At 41.3% G+C, this 26,223-nt stretch overlaps 1 protein-coding gene across 1 annotated transcript in view; it reads left to right on the forward strand.

Annotated features, from left to right (window-relative positions):
• Positions 1–3,952: 3,952 nt before the first annotated feature.
• LOC126165849 (kinesin-like protein Klp98A) overlaps positions 3,953–26,223 on the forward strand; it is a 385,655-nt gene continuing 363,384 nt past the window's right edge. The window contains exons 1-2 of the mRNA XM_049920354.1: positions 3,953–4,077; positions 4,251–4,320. Of these exons, the coding sequence (XP_049776311.1) occupies positions 4,031–4,077; positions 4,251–4,320 (117 nt within the window). The 5' untranslated portion in view covers positions 3,953–4,030. The remainder of the gene's footprint in view (positions 4,078–4,250; positions 4,321–26,223) is intronic.

The raw sequence follows: 26,223 nt of genomic DNA on the forward strand, positions 1-26,223 counted from the left end.
AGGAAAGGCATAAAGCTTTGAGTCATGCAGTCATTAAGGGCACATAAATGATTGAAATCTGCAGCAATTTGCAGAAGGGCTCAGTCGTCGTTGGTCCTATTCTTGCAGGATCTTTTTCTGGCCACAGAGATGTCAGAGATTTGATGCTTTACCGGATCCCTCTTATTCACAGTACACTCATGACATGGTCATACAGGAAAGACCCCATTTCATCGCTATATTAGAGATGCTGTGTCCCATCCTCATGTACCATCTAGAACACCACATTCAGACTCTCTTAAATCTTGATAACCTGCCTTTGCAGCAACAGTAACAGATCTAACAACTGCACTAGACACTTGTTGTCTTATATAGGCATTGCCGACAGCGGTTCCATATTCTGCCTGCTTACATATCTCAGTATTTGAATACGCAAGCCTATACCAGTTTCTTTGTCACTTCAGTGTACAACATCCAAAGTTAAATGTTTGGGAGAGATCTCATAACCGTTTAAAATCAAGACAGGAGTGAGACAGGGATATGGCCTGTCACAGTTTGTTCAATTCACTTTTAGAGAAAATAATTAGAATGTGGGACAAAGGATTGAGGGGGGTGGGACAAAGAAGAGGAGGGACAGGGAAAGGACTGTCAACATAAATATCTGGCCTTTACTGATGATATAACCATGATAACAAATAACATAAAATAAGCCAACGAGAGTTACTTAATTAGTTTCATCCTCCATGGGTCATTTGCATGATAAATTGTAAGGATTGTCAAGGAGAAACTTTTATCATTTTGTTTTCAAATTTTATATCACTGGGTAAGTGATCATAAAGTTAGTTGCATCTTTGTTTGCCCCTTTTTGTGCTAAAGACAACATTAATGTGGAGTAATTAATGTCAGTTTTCCTTCTGGTATTGCAATTATGTATATCACTGAATTGCTGTGGTTTATTTGCAAAAAGCTTTACAGGAGAATAAATATACTGTGGAGCAGTAGTCAGAATAAACAAATGTCTACAAGACGACCATATGTAGCACAAGATATTATTCTCACTGCATGTTTTTGAGCAATGAAGACTTTCTTTCTTAAAGATGAGTTCCCCCAGAACATTATTGCATATTATCATACTGAATGATAATATGCAAAATATTTCAACTCACTGATTTCTTTCTCTCCAAGATACGCAATGATTCTAAGTGCAAATGTGGCTGTACTAAGTTGTTTTGGGAGTTGCAAAACCCACTTTATCCAGTTTAAATTCTCATCAATATGGACACCTAATGATTGTGAAGTTTCCACCTTATTTCCTCAACGTGTGTCATGCTTATCATTAATGCAGTACCCCTAGACGTGCAGAACTGAATATGGTGTCTCTTTTCAAAATTTAGGGTGACACAGTTCACAAAAAACCAGTCAATGAAATGTTTAAGTACACTGTTTTCATTTCTCCTGTTTCTTTATGTCTGCTTGGATTGATTATAATACTAGTCATCTGCAAAAAGAACTAATTCTACTTGTTGTATATTAGATGGAAGATCATTTACATATACGAGAAGCAATAATGAACCTAAAATTGAGCAGTGGGGATCCCCTTCAGTAATTTATCCAGTCAGAATAATGTCCCCAGTCTGTCTCCAGTCTGCAGTCTTTTGGTTAGAACTGAACTTTATATCCAATGAAGAAATTACCACAAAGGTACAAAGAGCATACAACTTACAAGGAACCACTGCAACAGAAGAAGTATCTCCATCAATGCCAAATTTATGTATATATATTAATAAACTTGCAGACAATATTAATAGTAACCTCAGATTTTTTTGCAGATGATGCAGTTATCTATAATGAAGCTATCTATAATGTCTGAAAGAAGCAGCATACATATTCAGCCAGATCTTGATAAGGTTTCAAAGTGATGCAAAGATTGGCAACTTGCTTCAAATGTTCATAAACGTAAATTGTGCACTTCACAAAATGAAAAAAAGTAGTATCTTATAAATATTATACCAACGAGTCACTGATGGAATCGACCAACCCATACAAATACCTTGGTGTAGCACTTTGTAGGGATATGAAATGGAATGATCATATAGGCTCAGCCATGGTCTAAAGCAGGTGATAGACTCCAGTTTATTGGAAGATTACTGGGGAAATGCAATCAGTCAACAAAGGAGACTGCTTACAAATCACTTATGCAACTGGTTCTAGAATATTGTGCAAGTGTGTGGGACCCGTACCAGATATGACTAATAGGGGATATTGAACATGTGCAGAGAAGGGCAGCATGAGTGTTCACAGGTTTGTTTGACCCGTGAAAGAGTGTTATGGTGATGCTGAAAAAACTGAACTGGCAGACTCTTGAAGACAGACATAAAATATCCTGAAAAAGTTTATTGACAGATTAGATTGGATTAGATTTAGTTTTCATTCCATAGACCCAAAAATGAGAAGGTTCTCTTGGGTGTGGAACAAGCCAGAAAGTATAATATAAAAAACGTAAAACATGTGAATATAATACCACTATCCTGATCATTTGGCAGGCGATTGTCAAAATACATTACAGTAAACTGGAAATGTTAATAGTTACAGAATTAACACACTGTCAGAATGAAACATATTTATGCACTTTTAGTAAATGTATCCTAAACAAAATACCTAATTGTGACTGTTGTGACTAACAAACATTTTTAGTTAAGCCAGTCTAAGAGTTTCTGTTAAGATATTCATCTATAGAGTAGAAGTAGCTGCCTAGCAAAAAGTCTTTCAGGCTCTGTTTAATCTGTGCTTTATCTGAAACGAAGTTTTTAATGGTTGCTGGCAATTTATTGAAAATGTGTGTTCCTGAATACTGGACCCCTTTCTGGACAAAGGTGACTTTAGGCCTTTATGTAGTTAATGGACCAAGAAGAAACCGTAATGACTGGTACAATGGGACATACCCTCTGCCATGCAATTCACAGTGGTTTGCAGAGTATAGATCTGGATGTAAATTAAGACACTATAACACAGTAGTGTTACCAGAGGCGTTCTGCACATCAGAAGCAATAGGGAAGAATGAAAATGATAGAGACAGAAAAACAAGAGAGGAAAATACTGTGAAAGATCTGTGGGCTGGTTCAGAAAGGGGGGATCTCAACGAAGAAATCGACAAAAGGACTGTACAAACAGACAGAAGTGATTACAAACAATATCAGGAAAAGAAGAGCAAGTTCTATGTTCAAATACGTAGGATAAACGATGGCAGATTGATCAAGAAGAACTTTACCATAGTGGCGGCGAATACAGTGGAAATACACTGGGTAAAGGTAATCATGGAAGACGTCAAGAAACTAAACATCTCCACAGAAATCATGACAGACAGCGTAAGCACACAGCAAAAAATCGGATAACGGAAATTTGAGCAAAGGCCCAGAGACGAAGAAAACGGGAAAGGAGTGGACAGAAGAGAGGAAGAAGAAACACAGTGAATATATGAGAGATTTCTGGAACGAAAGAGGCAGAAAAAACGTGTGTGTGTGCACGCGCGCGCACTTCTTTAATTTTCCCCTGTGTGTGTTCCTTCCAGTATTAGTGTTCAGTGTCATAAACCCATTCTCACATAGATTTTCGTTTGACGTTATTTTAAAAATGCCGCCAGGAAAAATCTGACAGCGGAATCCTGAAGCGGCAGCTGGCGCCACAAGGCTCTAGCGGGGGGTACCAGTTGTAAGGGTCTGTGGAGCCCCAGCTTTATTCAGAAACTATATCATCTATTATTTTATTCATTGGCCGACGGAGGCATATCATACACCGCAACTACACTAGAGAACTATTTACAATAGAGTAGGATCGTCGCGTTTTGAATTATATTAACTTGACTGTACAGTAAAATTTTCATTTGTGCGGTTGGCAAAGATGATGTAATTGGAAGCAGTCTTGACGTTTTGTAAGCTTGGTTTCTCTCGTGACGTCATGTTTCAGTTGTTTTAGTGCTACAGGCTGTGTCGGGTGTTGTGAATGTGCGGTGCAGATAGTTTTTAACTGGAGTGACGTTTACTAATATGTGACAATGGCGTCTGTCAAAGTAGCAGTACGGGTTCGTCCCTTCAATCAAAGGTAAAATCTGCTTCAATTATAAAAACAATAAAGCGTTTCAACTATTTAAGAATTAATGCTGTGTACCGTCTTGCTGTTATTAATTACATAGTCGTCAGTTTCAATATGTCATTATAATTTCATCTTTCTCGTTATTTTCTTCTGCGGCTTCACATTTTATTTTCATTCACCAGGGAGATTGATATGGACGCCAAACTCATAATTCAAATGGATGGAAAGAAAACAAGAATTCTGAACTCTAAGGTTAGTTAAATCATCAAAATCCACCATATTTTGCTTCCTCTATTGTATTGCATGAAATTGCCTACTTGAGTCGTCATAAATAATTCCATTCGCCCTAACAACAACTTGTTATTTTGCTTCATTTAAGATCAGTTACTTGACTATGTCCTAACTTTTTCCGGTCAGAATAATACACTCATAGGCCCCTGAGTAGTCTCATTTAATGAAACTGATTTCACACGTTCAAGATAAAATCAACTGGATGCAAAACCAGACTAAATGCTCCTTTTTTTAATTTTTTTTTAATTTTAATCAGTCTTATCCAGACTGCACTAACATATTTACTGTAGATCAAATTCCTGTCTGAGTCAAATGTCTGCTTATTTATTTCTTACTCATGGTATCACTTTAGGAAGTTTTCTCTAAAAGTACTTGCCTGAAGTGTACCTTTATATCAAAGTGAAGTTTTGGTGATAAACAGTACAGGCAAGAAGAGAATAACTTTTAAAATTTGGTGCTACAGAAGAATGCTGAAGATTAGATGTGTAAATCAAGGAGACCTAACTATGAAAAGACACCTCTTACTGCATAAAACTGGGAAGGAAGGAGCATCATGACAATTTGACTTAAACAGTGGATAGGTTGATAGGACACATCTGAGGCATCATTGGTACAGGAAAGAAGTGAGGTAGTAAAAATTGTAGGATAGTGCAAGGAGGTTCAAGTGTATGTAGATTACCAGTAGCTATACAAAGATGAGGAGACTTCTACTGAATAGACCAATATGGAGATGTCCATAAAACCACACCAAGAAAAACTTATTCTTTTACATCTTTATTAATTCTACTGTGCTGTACGTAAGCCATCAAGTATCCTGTTAAAATTAATTCAGTCTTTATATGCTACATCACAAGTTTTGCATCGAATTTTATTTGTACATGGGCTTAGAAATCATTCAGGCTGAATGTCATGTGTCGCTGCATATCTACTAGATGGGTTTGTTTTATTTCTGGTTGGAGGCCCTTCTGTATATGAGCTTTTGTACCCCACTTCAAGAACAACCCAAAATATATCGATCTGAATGTTTGAATCTTGATCTGTGTTGTTCACTACACTTATTGCGCTAACAGATTGGTATAAGGGAAGAAAAGACAAGCAGATTCATAAACTGCGTAGGCTCTGACAGTAGTTGTATAGATATTTTGAAGTTGCTATGTAGGCTAATGTCTTTTAGGGCTCAATTTATCTGAAGAAACTGATCTAGTAAGGTTGTGGTACATTGAGGCTACAAATCAGTTCATCAGTAATCTCAGATAGTTTTTGTTTTGCACTGAGGGCCAATGCAGTACATAATTTTTCTGTCAAACTTTGAGTTGGAGTAAAATTTATGTTTATCATTCTGTTTTAGAGGAAGTGCAACATATTTTACAGAATTATATTGTGGCCCTGTCGGTGAGTGCAAGACGGCCAATCCAGTGGTACACAGTTTGATCCCCAGTCGGTTCTAGGATTTCTTCTGTCACTTATCGGGTCTTTCACCTCTTGCAATGATTTATGAATGTGAAAAAATACCCGTGTTTCAGAGTCCTTGTCAAACTGTAGGTCCCTCTTCAACTGGCGGAGAAAATCAATTTGAAAGGAGGCAAGGGCATACCACATCCACTAGGACTACGACCAATAAAGCATTGCGATGTTTCAACAAACATTTTGGCTCAAAATAACTTTGCTTTTACGTGTTTGAAATTGTGGCATATGTGTTATTTGCCGTCTGTCATAAATAGAGGTGGACAGTTATGTGAAGTGACCCATTTGAATAACATAAAAGCTACTCCGCAACCAGACTCAGAGGACCCATTGATGCTGACTGCCAAGTCACTGTCTGTCATATGGGGTTGTTTGGTTACAGTAGAAGGGGCGTGGAACAGTACAGCACTTTCCTGGCCACTGTCAGCTCTCCAGACTTTGGAGCTGCTGCTTCTCCGTAAAGTAGCTCCTCAGTGTGCCTTGCGAGATTCAGTTCTCGCCGATCAAGAGAGGCTCCCTGGTAGTACTGGGAACTGAACCCAGGCCCTCTGCATGGAAATCAGACCCACTGACCAGTCAGCTAAAGAGGACAATGACCAAGTTGACTATAGTTTAGACATTTTTAAATTTTCAAGTCTGATAATCAGACTAATATTGTTTAAAGTATTGTTCAGCTGAAAACATCTACATCTACATGGATACTCAGCAAATCAAATTTAAGTGCCTGGCAGGGGATTCATCGAACCACCTTCACAATTCTCTATTATTCCAATCTCGTATAGCGCGCGGAAAGAATGAACACCTAGATTTCTGTACGAGCTTTGATTTCCATTATTTATCGTGATGATCGTTCCTCCCTATGTAGGTCGGTGTCAACAAAATATTTTCGCATTCGGAGGAGAAAGTTGGTGATTGGAATTACGTGAGAAGATTCCTTCGCAACGAAAAATGCCTTTCTTTTAATGATGTCCAGCCCAAATCCTGTATCGTTTCTTTGACGCTCTGTCCCATATTTCGTGATAATACAAAACGTGCTGCCTTTCTTTGAACTTTTTCGATGTACTCCGTCAGTCCTATCTGGTAAGGATCCCACGCCGCGCAGCAGTATTCGAAAAGAGGGCGGACAGGCGTAATGTAGACAGTCTCCTTAGTAAGTCTGTTACATTTGCTAAGTGTCCTGCCAGTAAAACGCAGTCTTTGGTTAGCCTTCCCCACAAGATTTTCTTTGTGTTCATTCCAATGAAGAGATGAAAACGTGTATTGTACATCCCAATAATATATCAACAAAATGCCACAGATTTTTCAGAAATTATAATACAGTAATGAAATATTATGACGCCCATTGTCTGAGTTATGAATGACAATGAAGTACTGATTCAAAGCATAAATTTATTATGCCAGTTTTTTTTGTAAATATGATGTATCTGAAGCTATTTGAATTACCATGTTACTGATCAGACATGACATATAAGACATGACAGTTTAAAACACGACACACTGCTACCTGAATCCTACTACGTATCTTTCATGGGAGTGCTGTTGCCATATGAGGCATCTGACATGCCTGGCAGATGGACTCGCAACTTCAAATAGTTGCTGGTTACTTTCCTTACCCCCAAATTAATCCATTACTACCCTATGATGCTGTGGTGCTAGTATCACTGGCAGAATGAATGCAATGGGGAATTTGGATTTATCACCATTTGAGGACTGTTAGGCATGGTGGACAGCTGGACCAAGTATTGCCCACAAAAATCCTTTGTCTGAATTCGAGTCCCATTCCAGTTCTGCACTAAGTTTTAGTTAGTTCCATTACTGTATGCTAAAGTGTAAAAAATTCTCACCCATGATCAGTTGCATTGCTAAATAAAAGGTCAGAATTCCTTTCTGATACTTTTACCTTACCTGAGATGAAACAAACAATTGATCTGTGGTCCTCTTTTTTTCTTTCCTTTATTTTCTTCGTGGTAATGTGAAAAGATTGTTATGACGAACTGAATCTGAACAAGTACTTACAAGGAAGCTCTGAAGCGTGGTTAAAGCCATTGATGTGAGCAATTTCTATCAATGGACATTCAGCGTCTTCAGAATTTTGACTAATCATATTCGACTGTTAATTGTCGACCACTTTGATGCCTGTATGTAAAAATGTTATTTACATGTGTTTTAAATTATTGGGAATGGTTTAATAAGTTTGAAAGTGTGGGGGAGTATAACATGTTGGCCATATTTCATTTCTGTCATGTAAGAGTGAGCATTCTATACTAGAGGGAAACGTGTAGAGTACGAAACGGGACAGTAAAAGTTATTCAAGTGCGTCACACAGGTGCTGCTGAATGATTTTTTTATCATTTAGCATTGACTGTTCAGTGCACTTTGCCTCGTCAAGTCACTGGATCTGCGTAGCGGCGCAGAAAGGATGGTATTACTGACACACCTTTCTCCCATTCCAATGAAGTTTTACAAGCTTCTCACAAATCTTGATACACAATATTGGACTATCTCTTTGCTCTCGATGTAGAAAATATATGATTGTTGTATCTTTGATCATTTGCGTGTGATTTGAGAAAACTACAAGAGATAGGCGGAAGGTCGGTATGGGCACAGTATACAACGCTATGTGATCCGTATTCGGCTGTTGATGTATGGGCATCAACGAACAGAACAGCTGAGATATGTTGGGCCAGTGCGTTTTGACGCAGAATATCCCGTCTCCGGCCATCCTGATTTAGGTTTTCCGTGATTTCCCTAACTCGCTTCAGGCAAATGCCGGGATGGTTCCTTTGAAAGGGCACGGCCAATTTCCTTCCCCATCCTTCCCTCCCCCGAGCTTGCGCTCCGTCTCTAATGACCTCGTTGTCGACGGGACGTTAAACACTAATCTCCTCCTCCTCTTGACGCAGAATAAATAGATTCGTGTCTGTTTATCATAGACCTGCCCGTATTTTACGCGACTGGTAGAAGAAAATGTTGAAAAAGGGGACAGGAACATGGTTGTTTAATAGAGTTAAAAATGCTCGTTGCTTCAGAAACTGCCCATAGGACTCTGTGTTTCATATTGTAATGTTAAAGAGTGAACACGCTGATTCGGTTACCTTTCGTTCTTCGATGAAGAATTGAGGGAAGTTTCAACAATTTAACCTCTTTCCCTGTTGAGACAAGAAATGTTAGGCAATTTCCCTCCCCGCCCCCGCCCTCTTTAACTGTGTTCTCGGTATATCATGTCAACAGTTGACCTAACTCGGGTCTAGAGAATACAGTAAACGGCCCCTATATAGCTGCGTGGCGTTTAGTGAAAGTCAAAATGAGATAGTTTGGCGTTACAGGCCTACAATGTGACCACGTGACCACAGAGAATTATAAATATTTTATGACTGTTTACCTTTAGCTTGTTGACGAAGAACGGTTTGAGAACATGAAAAAGCTGTATCCATCGGGGCGTCACAGCGTATACCGTGGTTGTTAATTATGGATCGAAACATCGTTATACTATATCAGCATCCTGTAACAATAGCTTACTACAACGCGTGGCAGCGCATAGCATTTATTAATACGATTTGCGAGTTGTCGGGAATTGTATGCTGTAGGCTACGTGTGAAGAACGGTCGCAGTGTTACGGATACTTACCGACGTTGTAAGGAATAATTTAACTGGGTGAGTTAAGTTACCATTTCTCTGGCAAATCGAATCAATTGTGGATGTATGCAGCTGGGCCGAAACTTTCCGCGCAAACCAGTTCCACCGGTGTCACCCGACACCAGGCCGAGCTGACCTTCCACACGGTGTTCGCGACTGTCTGTGTGTAGTACGTGTTCTATGGTTCTGATGACGTCGTTGTGTTAACCATACGCTTGATAGGTTGCAAAAAAGAAGTATTACGAATCTTTTCTTCTCCATCCGCCCGTCGCTGGATGGTGCGTTGGCTTCTGATTCGTGACTTTTTACTCCGGAGAGGTCACTATATTTGATTGCAGTGCTTGTGGCAAATATATTAAATTTTCAACACGAAAATTTTCAATGGTAAATCTGGTAAATTTAACTTCCAATCTGGTGTTAATTTTCACTTATGATAATACAAATGTGTTGTGTTTCGTCTCAACTCATCCCTAGGTTTCTGGGATACACGTTTTGTGTTGCAAGTGGTTCGTCCATTTTTAGTTTTTCTACTACAGCATTAAAATACTTAAGAATTGTAACTAAGATGAATTTTAGACCTACCCCTCTCGTAATAGTTTTAAACATGCGCTAAAGGCCTCATTTTGGTACGCCACCCAAAAATCACCATAATTTTATAATTGCCATCAGTTGGTCTCCTTTGCATTCGTGAGTAGGGGAACTGGAAGAATGTGCTGTGACAAGTCTAATATTGTTATGTCGACCTCCACGCAAACTTTGTGTATAAAGCTCCTAGTTTTCACTTTTTTCGTTTCTTTCGGTTCTGAAAGAAAGTGCACTACAAATCTAAATTCACTTATCAGTTCTTGGACGACTGAGATGGGCCAGCATATCTAAAACTTTTGCACCTGTTCAGAATAAAGCAATGGATATTCGTCTCGGCCCTCGTCTGTGCCCATTCATAACGTACTCTGTCTAGAAGTAACATTGCAGATTCGAGAGACGTTGTACACTTGGATGCACATCAGTGTTTCACTGTGATCGTCCATTTCCGTACTGGATGTTGAAGCATACCAGCTCGTTTTAAGGATCCTAAACAGTGAACCGAAGACTTACCACTTTGTATACAGATAGTGAATTTATTTGAACAGCCCTTTTCACACACGAGCACACTGCATTCCTAATAGTTAGTATATATGACGAAGTTGATATTTATGTAGTTGTTAGTAAATGATTTGCAGATAATTCAATGTTGCTGCATCAAGCTGCGAGCCGCGGAGACATTCAATTACTTAGGACAGCAGTCTGCTATGGTAACTGTTACAATCAATATTGTATGTAGTTAACATATTGCATTCACAGATGTGAGTGATAGACTTACACATGGAGTAAAGCCCGCCTTGGCTTAACGACTCTCCACTGAGCATAACGTGTGACTATTTACTCCCAGGTCTCACTAACTTGAAAGATTATGGAGGACTACTTTGTCTGTACTAAATCTTGTACATTTTTGATGAATTTAAAATTCAGGGAATGTGCAGTTCATTATTGAAACTCACTCTTTTAGATAGTCTTTAAAAATAATCATCGGCGTTATTAACATGGAAGCCGAAAAACGAATACACTACCTAGCTTCTCTAGTGTGTCCCTTGACATTTCTAACTGAAGAGTTCTTTAGTTGTAACAGTGGGTTTTCGTTCACCCAAATATGTTATTTTTATACATGACAGGATCCAGACAGATGAAACAATGCGCCATTTTACTTGTGTATTTGTCGTGTAAGGTTCTCCGATAAGTCTCAGATACTTTCCAGTCCAGAATAATTTTACGGAACTACGGCTTCAAATGATTACAAAAATTATTGTCGACAAGCCATGAATTACGGTTTTTTTAGTAAGTGCAGAAAATAGACTCTTTATGATCCAGAGTATACGGATACATTTTACATAATCTTTCGTTCACGGCAGTTTTCTTTGCGGGAAAAAAAAATACATTCGCTTCCACTCGCAATTTCAAATCCGACATTCCAGAAATCTGCAGTAAACTGAAGTTTTCGTGTTTGTTTATTTGGCCGAGTATTCAATATGCAACGTATTAATGCAACGCGCTATATAGTTTGGAACTCGGACACGAAAACCGAGGAAGTTAGATTCGTATGACACGACAGTTTTGCCGTGAACTGCGTCCCTTAGATGGTACGCCCTAAGAAAAACATGAGTACGCCACGTTAGTAAATTAGTGCAATTGCTAAGAAGACCGCAGGTAAGAGGTAGCAGGGGGCTCAACTTTAAGCCCATGTCGACCCGAGTGCGCACGAGCATTAGAACGGCTTGGCGAAGAATAATCTGTCAGCCGAAGGAGTTCAGAAATTCTTTTTTGTGTGTCGTTTTTGCAACGGGGCGTTGTTATAAGCTGATTTTTACTATTATTTCTTTCCCCTTATTTTATTTCAAACGTAATTTTAACTACGTAGCGTGTGAAAAGTCGCGGCCAAGCCTCTTCATTTACGTGTTCCTAGACCGTTGCAGCATTATGTACACTGATTATTAAGGTGGCCGTGACAGCAAAGCGTACAAAAAAAAAAAAAAAAAAAAAAAAAAAAAAAAAATCCGTAACCCGTAGCCAGGAAGCAAGAATTGGAAAATTGAGATTTGTGGTCATCCCAGGAAAAAGGATGCGAAACTGCGCGAAACACGGTTATGCGGATTAGATTCCCGGCCTTGCATGTAGTTTTAAGAGGGGTCGAGCTTGAGAATTGTTGTGGATAGTGGAAAGGAAAGAATGCGAAAGATGGACTTACAGGCAACAAAAGACTCCCGCAAACTAAAATAGACAGCCTGCAGTCTTGTTATAAACTGGCAATTCAAAGAATCGAAGGTGATGAAAATTCCTTATGGAAAATCACTTCGGACACATTTGTTTCATAAAATATCAACCTTTGAAGAGCCACATAATGAGTTCTGCACGAAGGCACATAAATGTTATAGACTGACAACTAATATATAGAGATCCTAGACACACACTCATCCATTTGCCACTGTACAGTTCTACCACCTAGGTCACAAATGTCACAGATGACTCGATAGCTTTTCTTAATAAGTGTCTACACGACAGGAAACAGAAATCTCAATGGGTCTCTTGCCTAATGTAACAGTCAGCATTTGTTTGGTGTTAAAAGGAGACATACACATGTTTTATAGTGCAGTGAAACCTTTTGCTACAGGCTTTTATTAGGAAGAGGTCAAGACTTTTGACAGTTAGGCGTTCATCCAGAGTCACATGTCCGGGATTATTAAAGAACTATGTAGAAGAATAAAGCCGTTAGAGAAGGTGAAACGATAAAACACTCTGTTCTCCAGCCGCGACGGTTCGACGAGTGTCATACTCATCTTCTGTCGAAGTGTCGAATCATTGCGGACCTCACTCTATTTATAGTGATGGGCGCCTCCTCCTCCTCCTCCTCCTCCTCCTCCTATCCACGGTCTCGATGCAGCCACTGGGCTTCACGACTTCAGATGATGATTACGAGGTGTGATCAAAAAGTAACGAAAGTTTAATTTTTTTTTATTCATTCATCAGCATCAACTTCAAAGTAATCAAATTGGTTCAAATGGCTCTGAGCACTATGGGACTTAACTTCTAAGGTCATCAGTCCCCTAGATCTAAAAACTACTTAAACCTAACTAACCTAAGGACATCACACACATCAATGCCCGAGGCAGGATTCGAACCTGTGTCTGTAGCGGTCGCGCGGTTCCAGAGTGTAGCGCCTAGAACCGCTCGGCCACCCCGGCCGCCTCAAAGTAATCCCTCTCAGATAAAATACACTTGGTGCCAGCGCTTTTTCCAATCTTGGGAGCGCTTCTGAACTCACTTGTCGTTATGGTATTCAGCTCTTTCAGCGTTTCTGTTTTTATCTCATCGCTGGTGGCAAAACGACGTCCTTGAATAGTTCTCTTCAGCCTCGGGAATAGAAAGAAGTCACAGGGAGCCACGTCCGGCGAATACGGTACCTGAGGCAACGTAACGGGTTTGTTTTTTGCCAGAAAAGTCACGAACAAGCATTGAGGTGTGAGTGGGAGCATTATCGTGATGCAACTTCTACTGTTTTTGCCACAAAACTGGTCGTTTTCTTCGGATTGCTTCACGCAAACGGCACATAACTTCCAGGTAGTATTCCTTACTGGTCGTACGACAAAAAAACAGGAACTCATGGTGCACTATTCCTTTCTAATCGAAGAAAACAGCGAGAACCTTCACATGTGATCGAACGGGATGAATTTTCTTTGGTCTTGGCTCTTCAGGCAGTTTCCATTGGGACGTCTGAGCCTTGGGTTCGAGCTCATACCCCTCCTCCCCCCCCTCCGCCACCCGTATACTCTTATTTTGTCACCTGTTGTAACCCTCTAGTTCTGGATCGCTGTCGACTTCATTCAGCTGTTCCTGAGAGATGTCCACGCTACGTCGCTTTCGGTCGAAATTCAATAGTTTCGGAGCAAACTCTGCCGCTACTCGTTTCACGCCCTAAACACCCAAAAATATTACTTGGTATGAGCCAAAGTACATGCCGAATTCGCTAGCAACCTCTCTGATGGTGATTCGGCGTTTTTCCAGAACCACTTTCCACTCTGTCGTCAGGAATTTATGTGCTAGGGCGTCCAGGGCGGTCGTAATCTTCAGAGTTCTCTCGACCCACTTGGAAATGTTTATACTACTCGTAAACTCTTGTCGTAGTCATAGTAGATTCGTCAAAAGCCAGAGTCAACATTTCGAATGCAGTGCTGCACTATATTTCTTTTTCAAGCAAAATTTTATGTAAAGCAAAAAAATTTTCGAAAGCAAAAATTCGCCGTGCGTCGACACTCGTATAACCTTTTCGACTGACAAAAATAAACGAAATACTCAAAACAACTGAAAATGCAAACATACATCAGGAACATGTGTACCATCAAGTTTAAAAAAGGTTTTGAAATCCTGTGTAGGGTTTAGCCTGCAAAATTAAAGATTTCCCTGTACTTCTTGATCACACCTCATATGTTGCTCGTTGGAACGGCGCGGTTTTTAACGCTGCCAGTCTGCCACCCGGATGAATAACGTAGCTTTTCACCTGGAGTATATGCCAGGAGTGTCTATATTCACAGCTAATGTCAATGCATGTTATAAAGGAAAGGAAAAAAATGAGGAAGGAGATAAGAATGAAGAAAAGATTAAAGTGAGGGAGCTGTCTGTGCATGTGGACGTCTAGGAGTAGCCTATGTTTTCTTTCGTAGCAGCCTCCGCAAAAAAATATTTTTGCATGTAAACGCCATTCAACAAATAAGTTAGTGAAATTTTTACCACAAAGCCCATATCTCACACATCGGTGTCTGACCTTCTATTATGAGGTTTTCTGAAAAGTAAAAGATAAAGGTGTCATCAGTCAAAAATGTTCAAATGTGTGTGAAATCTTATGGGACTTTTAACTGCTAAGGTCATCAGTCCCTGAGCTTACATACTACTTAACCTAAATTATCCTACGGACAAACACGCACACCCATTCCCTAGGGAGGACTCGAACCTCCACCGGGACCAGCCACACAGTCCATGACTGCAAAGCCTTAAACCGCTCGGCTAATCCCGCGCGGCTGTCATCAGTCCGAAGATGATTTTGAACACCGCAGTGCTTTACTACGCAAGGTGCTGTTGGAGCTGGTATGCCCATGCCTTGCTCCAATCTTCGAACTGACAATTCAGTCTGTTACAGCGGCAGGATCTACTGTTGAACGTAGACACCGAAACACAGTCCAGCTTAACATTTTTCTCAACCAACCATTGCCAGAGGTGAGAGAAGCGATGAGGGATATTCTGTAAAGAAGTTAATTTTGGTATTAACACGCTGGTGGTGGTGGACTGCCGCAACATTTGAAGCACTGGCGAAATACCCTCAGACTTCAAGAAGAATATAATAATTCCAATCCCAAAGAAAGCAGGTTTTGACAGATGCGAAAATTACCGAACTATCAGTTTAATAAGTCACAGCTGCAAAATACTAACGCGAATTCTTTACAGACGAATGGAAAAACTGATAGAAGCCGACCTCGGGGAAGATCAGTTTGGATTCCGTAGAAATGTTGGAACACGTGAGGCAATACTGACCCTACGACTTATCTTAGAAGAAAGATTAAGGAAAGGCAAACCTACGTTTCTAGCATTTGTAGACTTAAAGAAAGCTTTTGACAATGTTGATTGGAATACTCTCTTTCAAATTCTGAAGGTGGCAGGGGTAAAATACAGGGAGCGAAAGGCTATTTACAATTTGTAGGGAAACCAGATGGCAGTTATATGAGTCGAGGGGTACGAAAGGGAAGCAGTGGTTGGGAAGGGAGTGAGACAGAGTTGTAGCCTCTCCCCGATGTTATTCAATCTGTATATTGAGCAAGCAATAAAGGGAACAAAAGAAAAGTTCGGAGTAGGTATTAAAATCCATGGAGAAGAAATAACAACTTTGAGGTTCACCGATGACATTGTAATTCTGTCAGAGACAGCAAAGGACTTGGAAGAGCAGCTGAACGGAATGGACAGTGTCTTGAAAGGAGGGTATAAGATGAACATCAACAAAAGCAAAACGAGGATAATGGAATGTAGTCGAATTAAGTCGGGTGATGCTGAGGGAATTAGATTAGGAAATGAGACACTTCAAGTAGTAAAGGAGTTTTGCTATTTGGGGAGCAAAATAACTGATGATGGTCGAAGTAGAGAGGATATAAAATGTAGACTGGCAATGGCAAGGAAAGCGATTCTGAAGAAGAAAAACTTGTTAACATCGAGTATAGATTTAAATGTCAGGAAGTCGTTTCTGAAAGTATTTGTATGGAGTGTACCCATGTATGGAAGTGATACATGGACGATAAATAGTTTGGACAAGATGAGAATAGAAGCTTTTGAAATGTGGTGCTACAGAAGTATGCTGAAGATTAGATGGGTAGATCACATAACTAATGAGGAGGTATTGAATAGAATTGGGGAGAAGAGGAGTTTGTGGCACAACTTGACAAGAAGAAGGGATCGGTTGGTAGGACATGTTCTGAGACATCGAGGGATCACCAATTTAGTATTGGAGGGCAGCGTGGAGAGTAAAAACCGTAGAGGGAGACCAAGAGATGAATACACTAATCAGATTCAGAAGGATGTAGGCTGCAGTAGATACTGGAAGATGTAGAAGCTTGCACAGGATAGAGTAGCATGGAGAGCTGCATCAAACCAATCTCAGGACTGAAGACCACAACAACAACAACAACAACGACAACATGTGCCCCAGGTGCTGTAACAGTGCCTGCAGTGCTCCCGACGGCTGTGGAAGTCTTGATTTCCACCTTTGTTTACCTCTTAGCTGCGGTAGATTTTTGTGCTAGTTCACCTGCAGAGGTACTGGTGAACTCTCCCCTCACGTTGTCGTCTTTCAACTAATGGCACTCAGACAGTACACGAAACTCTTAATGCTTTCATACTAACTCAGAAAGTGGTCTGCAAACAAAGAAATGGAACTCTCCTTGCTTTCCTACGCTTCGAAACGCACCACAAAAGACGAATCAGTAGTAAATAATATGGTTCACTCGTGTATAACAAGAACGTATGAATTTATCGTAGTTGTAAATGTATGTTGTGTGTTTAACCACCCTCACTTGTCTGTAAATTGTATATTGTCCAAAGCACAATAAGAAAAGTCAAATGCGTGAGAAGCATTCAGAGCCTCGGGCGTACCGACTACTGCTATATATGTCGTCCTCAGCATTCAAAAGACAATCTGCTGGAGGTATGAGGGTTATATTGTATCAAGAACAGTAGTAGATTCATTATAGTTATACTAACTAAAAACCACACATATTTGACATTTTTGGTGTAGGCTATGCAACCTTCAGTTAACAGGAGGTAAGATCGACCGTATTATGAGAGACATGTTGTAAGGTAATGCTTAATTCTTTCCGTAACGGCATTCTTTACCCTACTCCTTAGTCGCGTAAGGTGTCAATCGCATAAGGTTGCATAACAGCATATTTTTCTTCCAGTCGTATTGAGTGCTCGGTGCGGTCGCGGTTCCTAGAGACCTTGGCTAGCTTCTAGGATCGTTTCTTGCACTGAGCTAGTGTAATCTCTCCGCGGAAAATACGTGACGGACTGAAATTACGTTCCAGACCGGCACTCACGTTGTGATTTATATATTTGTGAGTTGTCCGAGTATACCACATTAACAATTCAGAGGAGCCGCCATTCTGCATGTAAAGTCTTGGGGTGTTGCGAATGTTATATACGTGGCCGCGTGTTGTGAGTCTTGACACCAGATCGCTAGTGAATCGCACATGCGGATCATTAGATCTCTGATACCGGACATCATATCTGCTTGTAGCCCTACTCAAAAATTCTACAGTTTTGAGCTTGTTGCTGAAGTGTAGAAAAATTGATTCTGGATATTGTATATTGCGTTGAAAACCTAATACTCGTAAGAAAAACTCAAAATATATTATTGGAACTCGGTGCCGCATGTGATAGTAATGGCACGTAGCCATGTATGGAAGTGAAACATGGACGATAAATAGTTCGGACAAGAAGAGAATAGAAGCTTTCGAAATGTGGTGCTACAGAAGAATGCTGAAGATTAGATGGGTAGATCACATAACTAATGAGGAGGTATTGAATAGAATTGGGGAGAAGAGGAGATTGTGGCACAACTTGGCTAGAAGAAGGGATCGGTTGGTAGGACATGTTCTGAGGCATCAAGGGATCCCCAAATTAGTATTGGAGGGCAGCGTGGAGGGAAAAAATCGTAGAGACCAAGAGATGAATATACTAAGCAGATATAGAAGGGTTAGGGCTGTAGTACGTACTGGGAGATGCACAGGATAGAGTAGCATGGAGAGCTGCATCAAATCAGTCTCAGGACTGAAGACCACAACAACAACAAGAACAGTGGGTGGGGTCATACGGTGGCCATTGAGCACATGGTAAAGAAAGTCCACGATATTGTGTTGTCCAAATCCCTTCTCGAGTGAACGGGTATTCAGTATCTTGCACGAACATTGTAGTACGAGCTATTGCCAAAGTGGATGCCGCCAAAGTAGGATCTAGTGGCAATTTCCCTGTGTTTGAACAATTTTAACTGTCGTCCAAAAGTATGTTTAAGGCCTCATTTCACGAATGGATACTGAGTACATTATTTCCAATCAGGAGACATGAGTATCAAAGCAATGAATTTCTCTTTGCGAGGCGAAGGTGAACGAACGAAGGCGTACTTGCACTTAATGTCCCGTCGACGCCGAAAACCACTTCATCATCTGGACCGAGCGAGAGCCGGTGTGGCCAAGCGGTTCTAGGCGCTTCAGTCTGGAACCGCGCGACCGCTACGGTTGCAGGTTCGAATCCTGCCTCGGGCATGGATGTGTGTTATGTCGTTAGGTTAGTTAGGTTTAAGTAGTTCTAAGTTCTAGGGAACTGATGACCTCAGATGTTAAGTCCCATCGTGCTCAGAGCCATTTGAACCATTTTTTTTTTTGACCGAGCGAGATGGCTGCAGTGGTAAGACATTGGACTGGTATTCGGCCATCTAGATATAGGTTTCCTGTGATTTCCCGTAATCGATTAGGACGAATGCTGGGATTATTCGTTTGAAAAGCTAGGATGCATACCCTTCTTCATCCTTCCCCACTCCGAGCTTGCGTTCATTCTCTAACGACAGTGTCTCGAAGGGACTTCCTAATCTTCTTTCTTTATCAGGTGAGCAAGTTGTGGCGAAAATTTTACCGACACGTTGGTGTGATATTTATCGATCACCTAGAGAAGGAGGGTACTGTGGCTATTAACTATTAAACTTCGGAGTTCGGTATCTCGCACAGGGTACTGTTGAAAAGTCGAGTTCATTTACCGAATAATAATACAGCACTCACCAAGTTTCTTGAGAGTGGCTGAATTCGTATCGTCTGAAGAAATTATGGCCAAAACTCGTGTATTTGTAGAGCCTGAGAAATCGTATTTGTTGGACAGTTTCATATACTTTGACAAGTGTTGAGGTCGTATCCAGGGCGCCCATAAGATAGTTTTTAGGGGAGGTACGGAATATTTTTAATACTTTAGTGTTTGGAAAAAGTGAAACATCAAGACCGAGAGCTGTGATTACATTGAAATTTGTTCCACCGATAAGGGACAAGACACTACACATTTATTATTTAGCGTATGGCTGATATAGACATATCATGAAATTAAATTACATATACATATGTACACATTAACACACAAGAAACTTAAGTTCGTCTTTACAACTGAATATCCAGTCCTTCAATCCAGCGCACTGCATCTCGAGTTGCTAGCAGGAAATCCTCTTTGGCGCCGTGATAGGCTCGAATCCTGCATTCACTGACAATGTGGTGAACAGTCTGGTATGTAGCCCCGGAGTCACAGGCTGGATCAGGCAGCTTCTTCCACTTAAAGAGAGCATCCCTGCATCGGCCATGGCCGGTACGGATTCTGTTGAGAGTAGTCCAGGTCTTGCGTGGTAGGTCGAGTCCACTTGGAAGTTAAGCACCTGAGAAGATGTTATGCGGTGCACATCTGTCACTGCTTCCCACCGACCTTTCCATTCTTCAAGAGGTTTGAAATCCTTAGCAACCATGTCAGCAGCGTCGCACAGAGTTGGATGGCGTGATTTCAGTCTCCTGCGATTTAAAAGTGGCAGGTCGCTATGCACGGGTAGGTTAGAATTCCTGGAGATCTTGTGGAATTCTCTCATAAGGGCAGTATATGTGCGTAGGTCAGGAGGCATTATACCGGTTAACAGTGGAAGCCAATAAACTGGAGTAGATCTGATTGCGCCAGATATTATGCGCATTGTCGTATTCAGCTGGGTATCAACAAGCCTTGTATGATGACTGTTCGTCCAAACAAGTGCACGATACTCAGCACTTGAGTACACCAAGCCCAGAGCTGAAGATCGCAGGGTGGTTGCTGAAGATCCCCAGGTAGTTCCGCATAGCTTACGGAGGATGTTGTTTCGAGTCCTCAACTTTTGAGCTAAGTTAAGAAGGTGTTGTTTGAAGCATAGTGTACGATCCAGGATGACACCAAGATATTTTGGGTTCCAATTATGACGAAGAATTCTGCCTTTGAAACTTACTTCCAGTTTTACGTTCGCCAACCGGTTATTTAGATGGAAGCAACACACTTCTGTTTTACTCACACTGGGTTGGAGTCTCCAGATTTTAAAGTAATTATCTAATGCAGACAGGTCATTGGCTGGAATCTCTTCTGTTGTCTTTATTTCTTGGTGTTTTACGGCTAGAGCCAGGTCATCGGCATAGCAGTATTTTCTGGACGAAGTCAGGTAGATCAGATAGATATAGGTTGAACAGTAAGGGCGAGAGAACTGATCCTTGAGACAATCCATTGTTCAGCTTCCTCTCCTTACTTATGTTGCTTCCAGTGATTACCTGAAACTTTCGATCACTTAGCATGCTGTTAATCAGTCGAGCCATTGTTCTGCAGGGTATGATGCGGAGAAATTTGTAGATAAGGCCTTCCCTCCACACAGTGTCGAAGGCGGCAGTTAGATCAACAAATGCCACAGATGTTTTCTGCTTCATTTGATATCCTGACTATGAAGGATGTGAGAGACAATACTTGGTCGCAGCAGCTACGCTCTTGTCTAAAGCCTGCCTGATCAACTGGAACGTTCTCTTGGATAGCGCTACTTATTCTGTTATATATATTAGCCTTTCAAAAAGCTTGTAGCAGCAGCTAAGTAGGGCAGTGGGGCGATAGCTTTCTACCTTGTTTCTGGGTTTGCCAGGTTTCAGAACAGATATTATGATCTTCGCCTTTTTAAACTCCAATGAAAGTTGACCAGTCCGCAGGACGTCAGTGAAGAGTTCTGCCAGCCATTTCTTAGCTTTTCCTCCCATATGGGTCAGGAATTCTGGATGGATACCATCGAATCCAGGCGCCTTAAGAGCACGATTATCATTACAGACCTGTAAATGCGCCCTGACCGTGGAAATTCGGTACGGAGCAGCGCCACAACGTGCTGCAATCAGAGCCGCTAGACATCGTGGCGAGGAATCAAAGAGCGCCTGAACATACTGCTGGAGAATACTCTGCCACGCGGTTTGTAGACGCGTTCACGAAGCATCATCTGCGGCTACAGGACCTGAACGAAGAAGTTGCCGATCGACTATATCCCAGACATGTTCGATTGTCTACATAAAAGGCGAACGGGCAGGCCAGGGAAACAGTAGTATCCGTTACATATTCCTCGCCTCATGCGGCTGGCCGTTGTCCTGATAAAATGTGGCATGTGGGGGGCTGCACGCCAGTGCCTCGGGCTGTAAAACATCCCTGATGTAGCGGTAGCTGTTCAGATTGCCCTTAAGTGTGGGAGGCGAGATTGCATGTTACAGGCAATAGCACCCCAAATCATCACACTTGGGTTTTGTTCACTATGCCGCTCGACAACACAGGCGTTCACCACGGCAGCCGTCGAACACGTATGCGGCCATCACTTTAGGACAAGTTGAAGCGGGACTCGTCCGAAAACGCTACATTTGGCCATTCAGCACGCCAGTGTCGGCGTTCACGTGCCGTTCCGTCATGACACCCTCACATGCCGATATTCGACCTTTTGATGTCGGCGTGGCACAGTGCACGTTTCCATTTCGTATGACGGCTCCTCACCGACTGACCGTTGTGTAACACTGACCTATCCGGTCACACAAAAGAGGGCTCCGTTGGGCCTACGTGCACGCCACCTCTCTGCTATTTCAATCACTTATTATTGTTTCACCGTTCTACACGTCCTCTTATCGTAGAGTGCTGCAGACCGTTGACTCTGAATGTTTCACTTTTTGCAGACAGTAGTGTATTTTGGAAGAGGGATGGCGACTTGTAAGTAGCTATGAAAAAGTTCAATTTGCAACTCTGTTAAAACTTCCACGTAATACCAACTTTTAAATTGAAAGAAAAACATCTGACTACGCGATATTTTTTTCCTTAGAATGAGAGCTCGGATGAGGAGGAGGGGATGCGGGGTGGGTTGGGGTTGGGGCACGGCCCACCTTGCTCCCCTGGCGCGTATTACTAAGGAATCATTTTCCGTGGCGTAATTGTGCGCGACTGTTTTTCATTCGTGAACTGCGTGCGCACGCTGCGACAGTTTTTTTTACCAAAATCGAACACCTCAATGGCGATAGTTTATTATAGACGTCTTCTTGTTCTCCGCGAGAAGGAAGACAGCACAGTTCCTGCGCAGCCTCACCGAATTCATCAATACTGCAAGAAATGATTGCAGATATTGTATGGTCTCTCATGGGTCCTATTTTGAAGACTACACCTGTGAAGTGGCGCGTGATTATTGCATTTTCGACTCGCGTTTGGGAGGACGGGTACTCAAATCCTAGCTCGTTCATGCAGAATTAGATTTTCCGTGATTTCTCTAAAGCTCACAAACTCAAATGCCGAGATTGTTCCTTCGAAAGGGCGCGGCTCATATTCCCCATTCTTCTACTCATATTCCCCATACTTCTACAACCCGAACCTGTATTCAGTCCGTAATGAGCTCTTCGTCGATGGGACATAGAATTGTAGCCTTCATTCATTCTTTTGAAGACGCCCAACAGCAAATGAACATATTTGTTAAGTTCATAAAATTCAGCACCAGTCTCGTCAATTTTGCGTCATACTTCATGTAGTCATACTTTCGATAATCATTTCCTTCGCGTCAAAAAAGGATACCTTATTACGCATAGTGCGCCAGCCACTTAGCAATGCAACGCATTTTTAACATCAATTGTTGATTACACAGTGTTATTCGGTTCTCTAGGAATGGTACACGCATTTTATCTCAACGCAATATTTACTTACGACCGTAAGCAAGCCACATATGAACGCAGTTTGGTTGAAATTATTCTAGTGGTTTCAGAGCTAGAATGGAACATACACACCCACGTATCTGAACCGTTTATATGGTGTATACTGTATCTCACATCTTTCAATGTCCTAAGCAATCTGACATAGCATCTATCTTCCATGAAGTGGCACAATAGTCTTGTATTTGCAATGTACTAGACCAAGACGCATGTGGTGTTGCCTTCAGTGACGATTCATAGGTGTGTGATATATCAAATGACTTAGAAATTCTGTTCTGTAAAATCCTCAGAAGCATTGAGGCCTATTCAGAGTGATAGTCACTCAGGATTAAGGGTCTCCTGGTCTTTCATGTTCAGGGCGTGGACGAGATTAGACATGGTGTGATCTTCAAAGATCTGGGACAAGTGCAGTGTTATCAGATGCACCTGGTTACATGAAGGTAGTAATCACCTTTAAATCCACCTCTGGCAGTACGGACGTGATAATAGCATCAAAGGAAATTAATAGCCCGTCCACAGAATGAAGTAGAAAACGGTTCACACTGCATTTTTTATGCATCTAGCCTGCTCATTGTACCACCAAACTCTGCGCTCTGAACAAGCGAGAGAAGCGGGCATCTGCTACAATAATCGTATGCCACTTTCATGACATCAGCAGCAATGGCTATAGATGTATTACCCAACTGCGACATTTGAAAATCTGCGCCAGACTGGGACTCAAACCCAGACCTCCCACCTATCGCAAGTGGCCACCTCAACCACCTCAGCCAACCAAGAACACTCCTCCATCCAATCCAAACCTCCACATATCACTGTTGCTTCCCTGTATTGTAATGCCATGTACATCTCCCTTTAAGTTCATAACATTATTTGATTTCCGCTCAGGAAGAGTGACACTACCATAATGAATTAAGTCCATTTTTTATAATTGTGTGCTTTGTCTGGGTTATGATACTTACTTATGATTTGATTATCAGCAGCTTTATGAAATATTATTCCAAATCTGTTATATTTATGAAGCAGAGTGTATGCATGTGTGTATGCTCAGGGTCTCCTCCCAAACTTCAGACAGATTTCAACTAAATTGACACAGAAACAGCAGGCCTCATAAATTTCAGGACTATATCCTCATATCTTCAATGTTCTAAGCAATCCAACATAGTGTTTATCAAAGTGGCATTATAATCTTGTCGTTGTAGCACTACTTCCAGTATGAGCAGAGATACAAGCAAAATGTGTTTTTCCCCACCTTTGGTGTATCGGCTGCCTTGCACGACAGGCATGCTGAATGGGAACTGTATCCGCCTGCCAAATCAATCTGCGTTGCATAGCAGCCTACATGTCAGGAGCAAGAAATGGTTTTCCGGACCCTGACCTGTGGGCTGCCCTGCATGTCAAGCATGTTGTGTTCGAGTCGTGTCGGGCTGCTTTATCGACATGTTTTGCAAGGCGGCCTGTACATCAGGTGCAAATAAATGATATTGAAGCCTCTGATATATAGCCTGCCCTGGGTGACGTGTGTTGTTGGAACAGTATCGACCTGCTTTATTGAACTGTATTGCAGGGGCTACATGTGCTGATGACTAGGCTGGGGACAAATTGAGATGGATGGTGGAGGGGGTGGACAGAGTGAGGGGTAGGAAGAAATGGGCAGAGAGGAGAGAGGAAGAAGCATGTGGATGTGGAAGGTGTAGAGGGATAGTGGGTAGGTGGAGACAGAAGAGAGGGAGATGGAATTGGGAACAGAAAAAGGGAGTAGGGTATAGCGGGAGGGAGAGGGACGAAGGTAACGTAAGAGAGAGGAGATGAAGATACGGTCCGAGAGAGGGGGTAGAGAAATGGACAAAGAAAAGGGAAAAGGAGGTGGAGGGAGAGAGAGTGGGGAGGAGGAGATAGACAGATAGAGGTGGCAGGATGAGGAGGACATCCAGATGGAGGAAGAGTTGGACACAGAGAGGGGGAGGAGGATGTGTGTTCAGTATTTGTGTTGAATACATATGTAGGTGCAGCTTGTAATGGTCGCCTAGTCGTAGATATTGTTAATTGCTATAATTGCACTATTTCACTCCCATTTACGGAGCTTGTTAGCACTTGATGTTAGGTTGGCACCATTAAAATGCATTGTGTTGTGGTAATCGCTGCTAATTGCTGGATCGCTGCTGTGTCTCGATGTTGATGCTGGCTCTAAATCTGGTTGTCTAGGGTTAAAAACATGAGGTCCCGTGTTTTTTTATGTGCTTTTGATGATAAAGAACGAGCGAAACCAACAAATATGTAAACTTCAAATATTTATTACTTTGGCGGCCATCTTAATTCCACTGTCCACTAAAGACCATGACACAACACAAAGTAGTACTTCCTTTACATGTTCTTTGTATTGTTTATCCACCTCAAACAATAACACACAAACACACTTTACCAAAGTGACATTCCGACTGCCTCTCGACCCTTCTTGCTGCTTGTATTTATAACATTGTCAAAGAACTACTAAAAAGAGATATAGTTTACAAGTCACATGTACATCTGTTATCATAATTTGTGCAGAAAAGTTATTAATTTGCATCGAGTGACATAATTTAACATGTTATTAAAATGACAGACAGATTTGTTGACTTGACAGAATAATTCTTTGTTACAAAAAGGCCGTTTTTTAGAAGTTTGTCAATTGACTTCTCTAATTTGCATAAATAAGTGAATAACATGAATTATTAAGAATTACATTGGTTTTCGTCTAAAATAGGATTGATTACATGAATACTGAGTGAAAACGCTCCTAGTGAACTAATAGGTTTCACTGGGTGATTTTTATTTAAGGAGATCCAAAATACCTAAGTTGGCCACTATTTTTCGTACTTCATATTAATTATTTAAGATGAACTCAGTGTTTTTACATGATGACATT

Source organism: Schistocerca cancellata, chromosome 1 (genome assembly GCF_023864275.1).
Source record: "Schistocerca cancellata isolate TAMUIC-IGC-003103 chromosome 1, iqSchCanc2.1, whole genome shotgun sequence".
NCBI classification, from domain to species: Eukaryota; Metazoa; Arthropoda; class Insecta; order Orthoptera; family Acrididae; genus Schistocerca; species Schistocerca cancellata.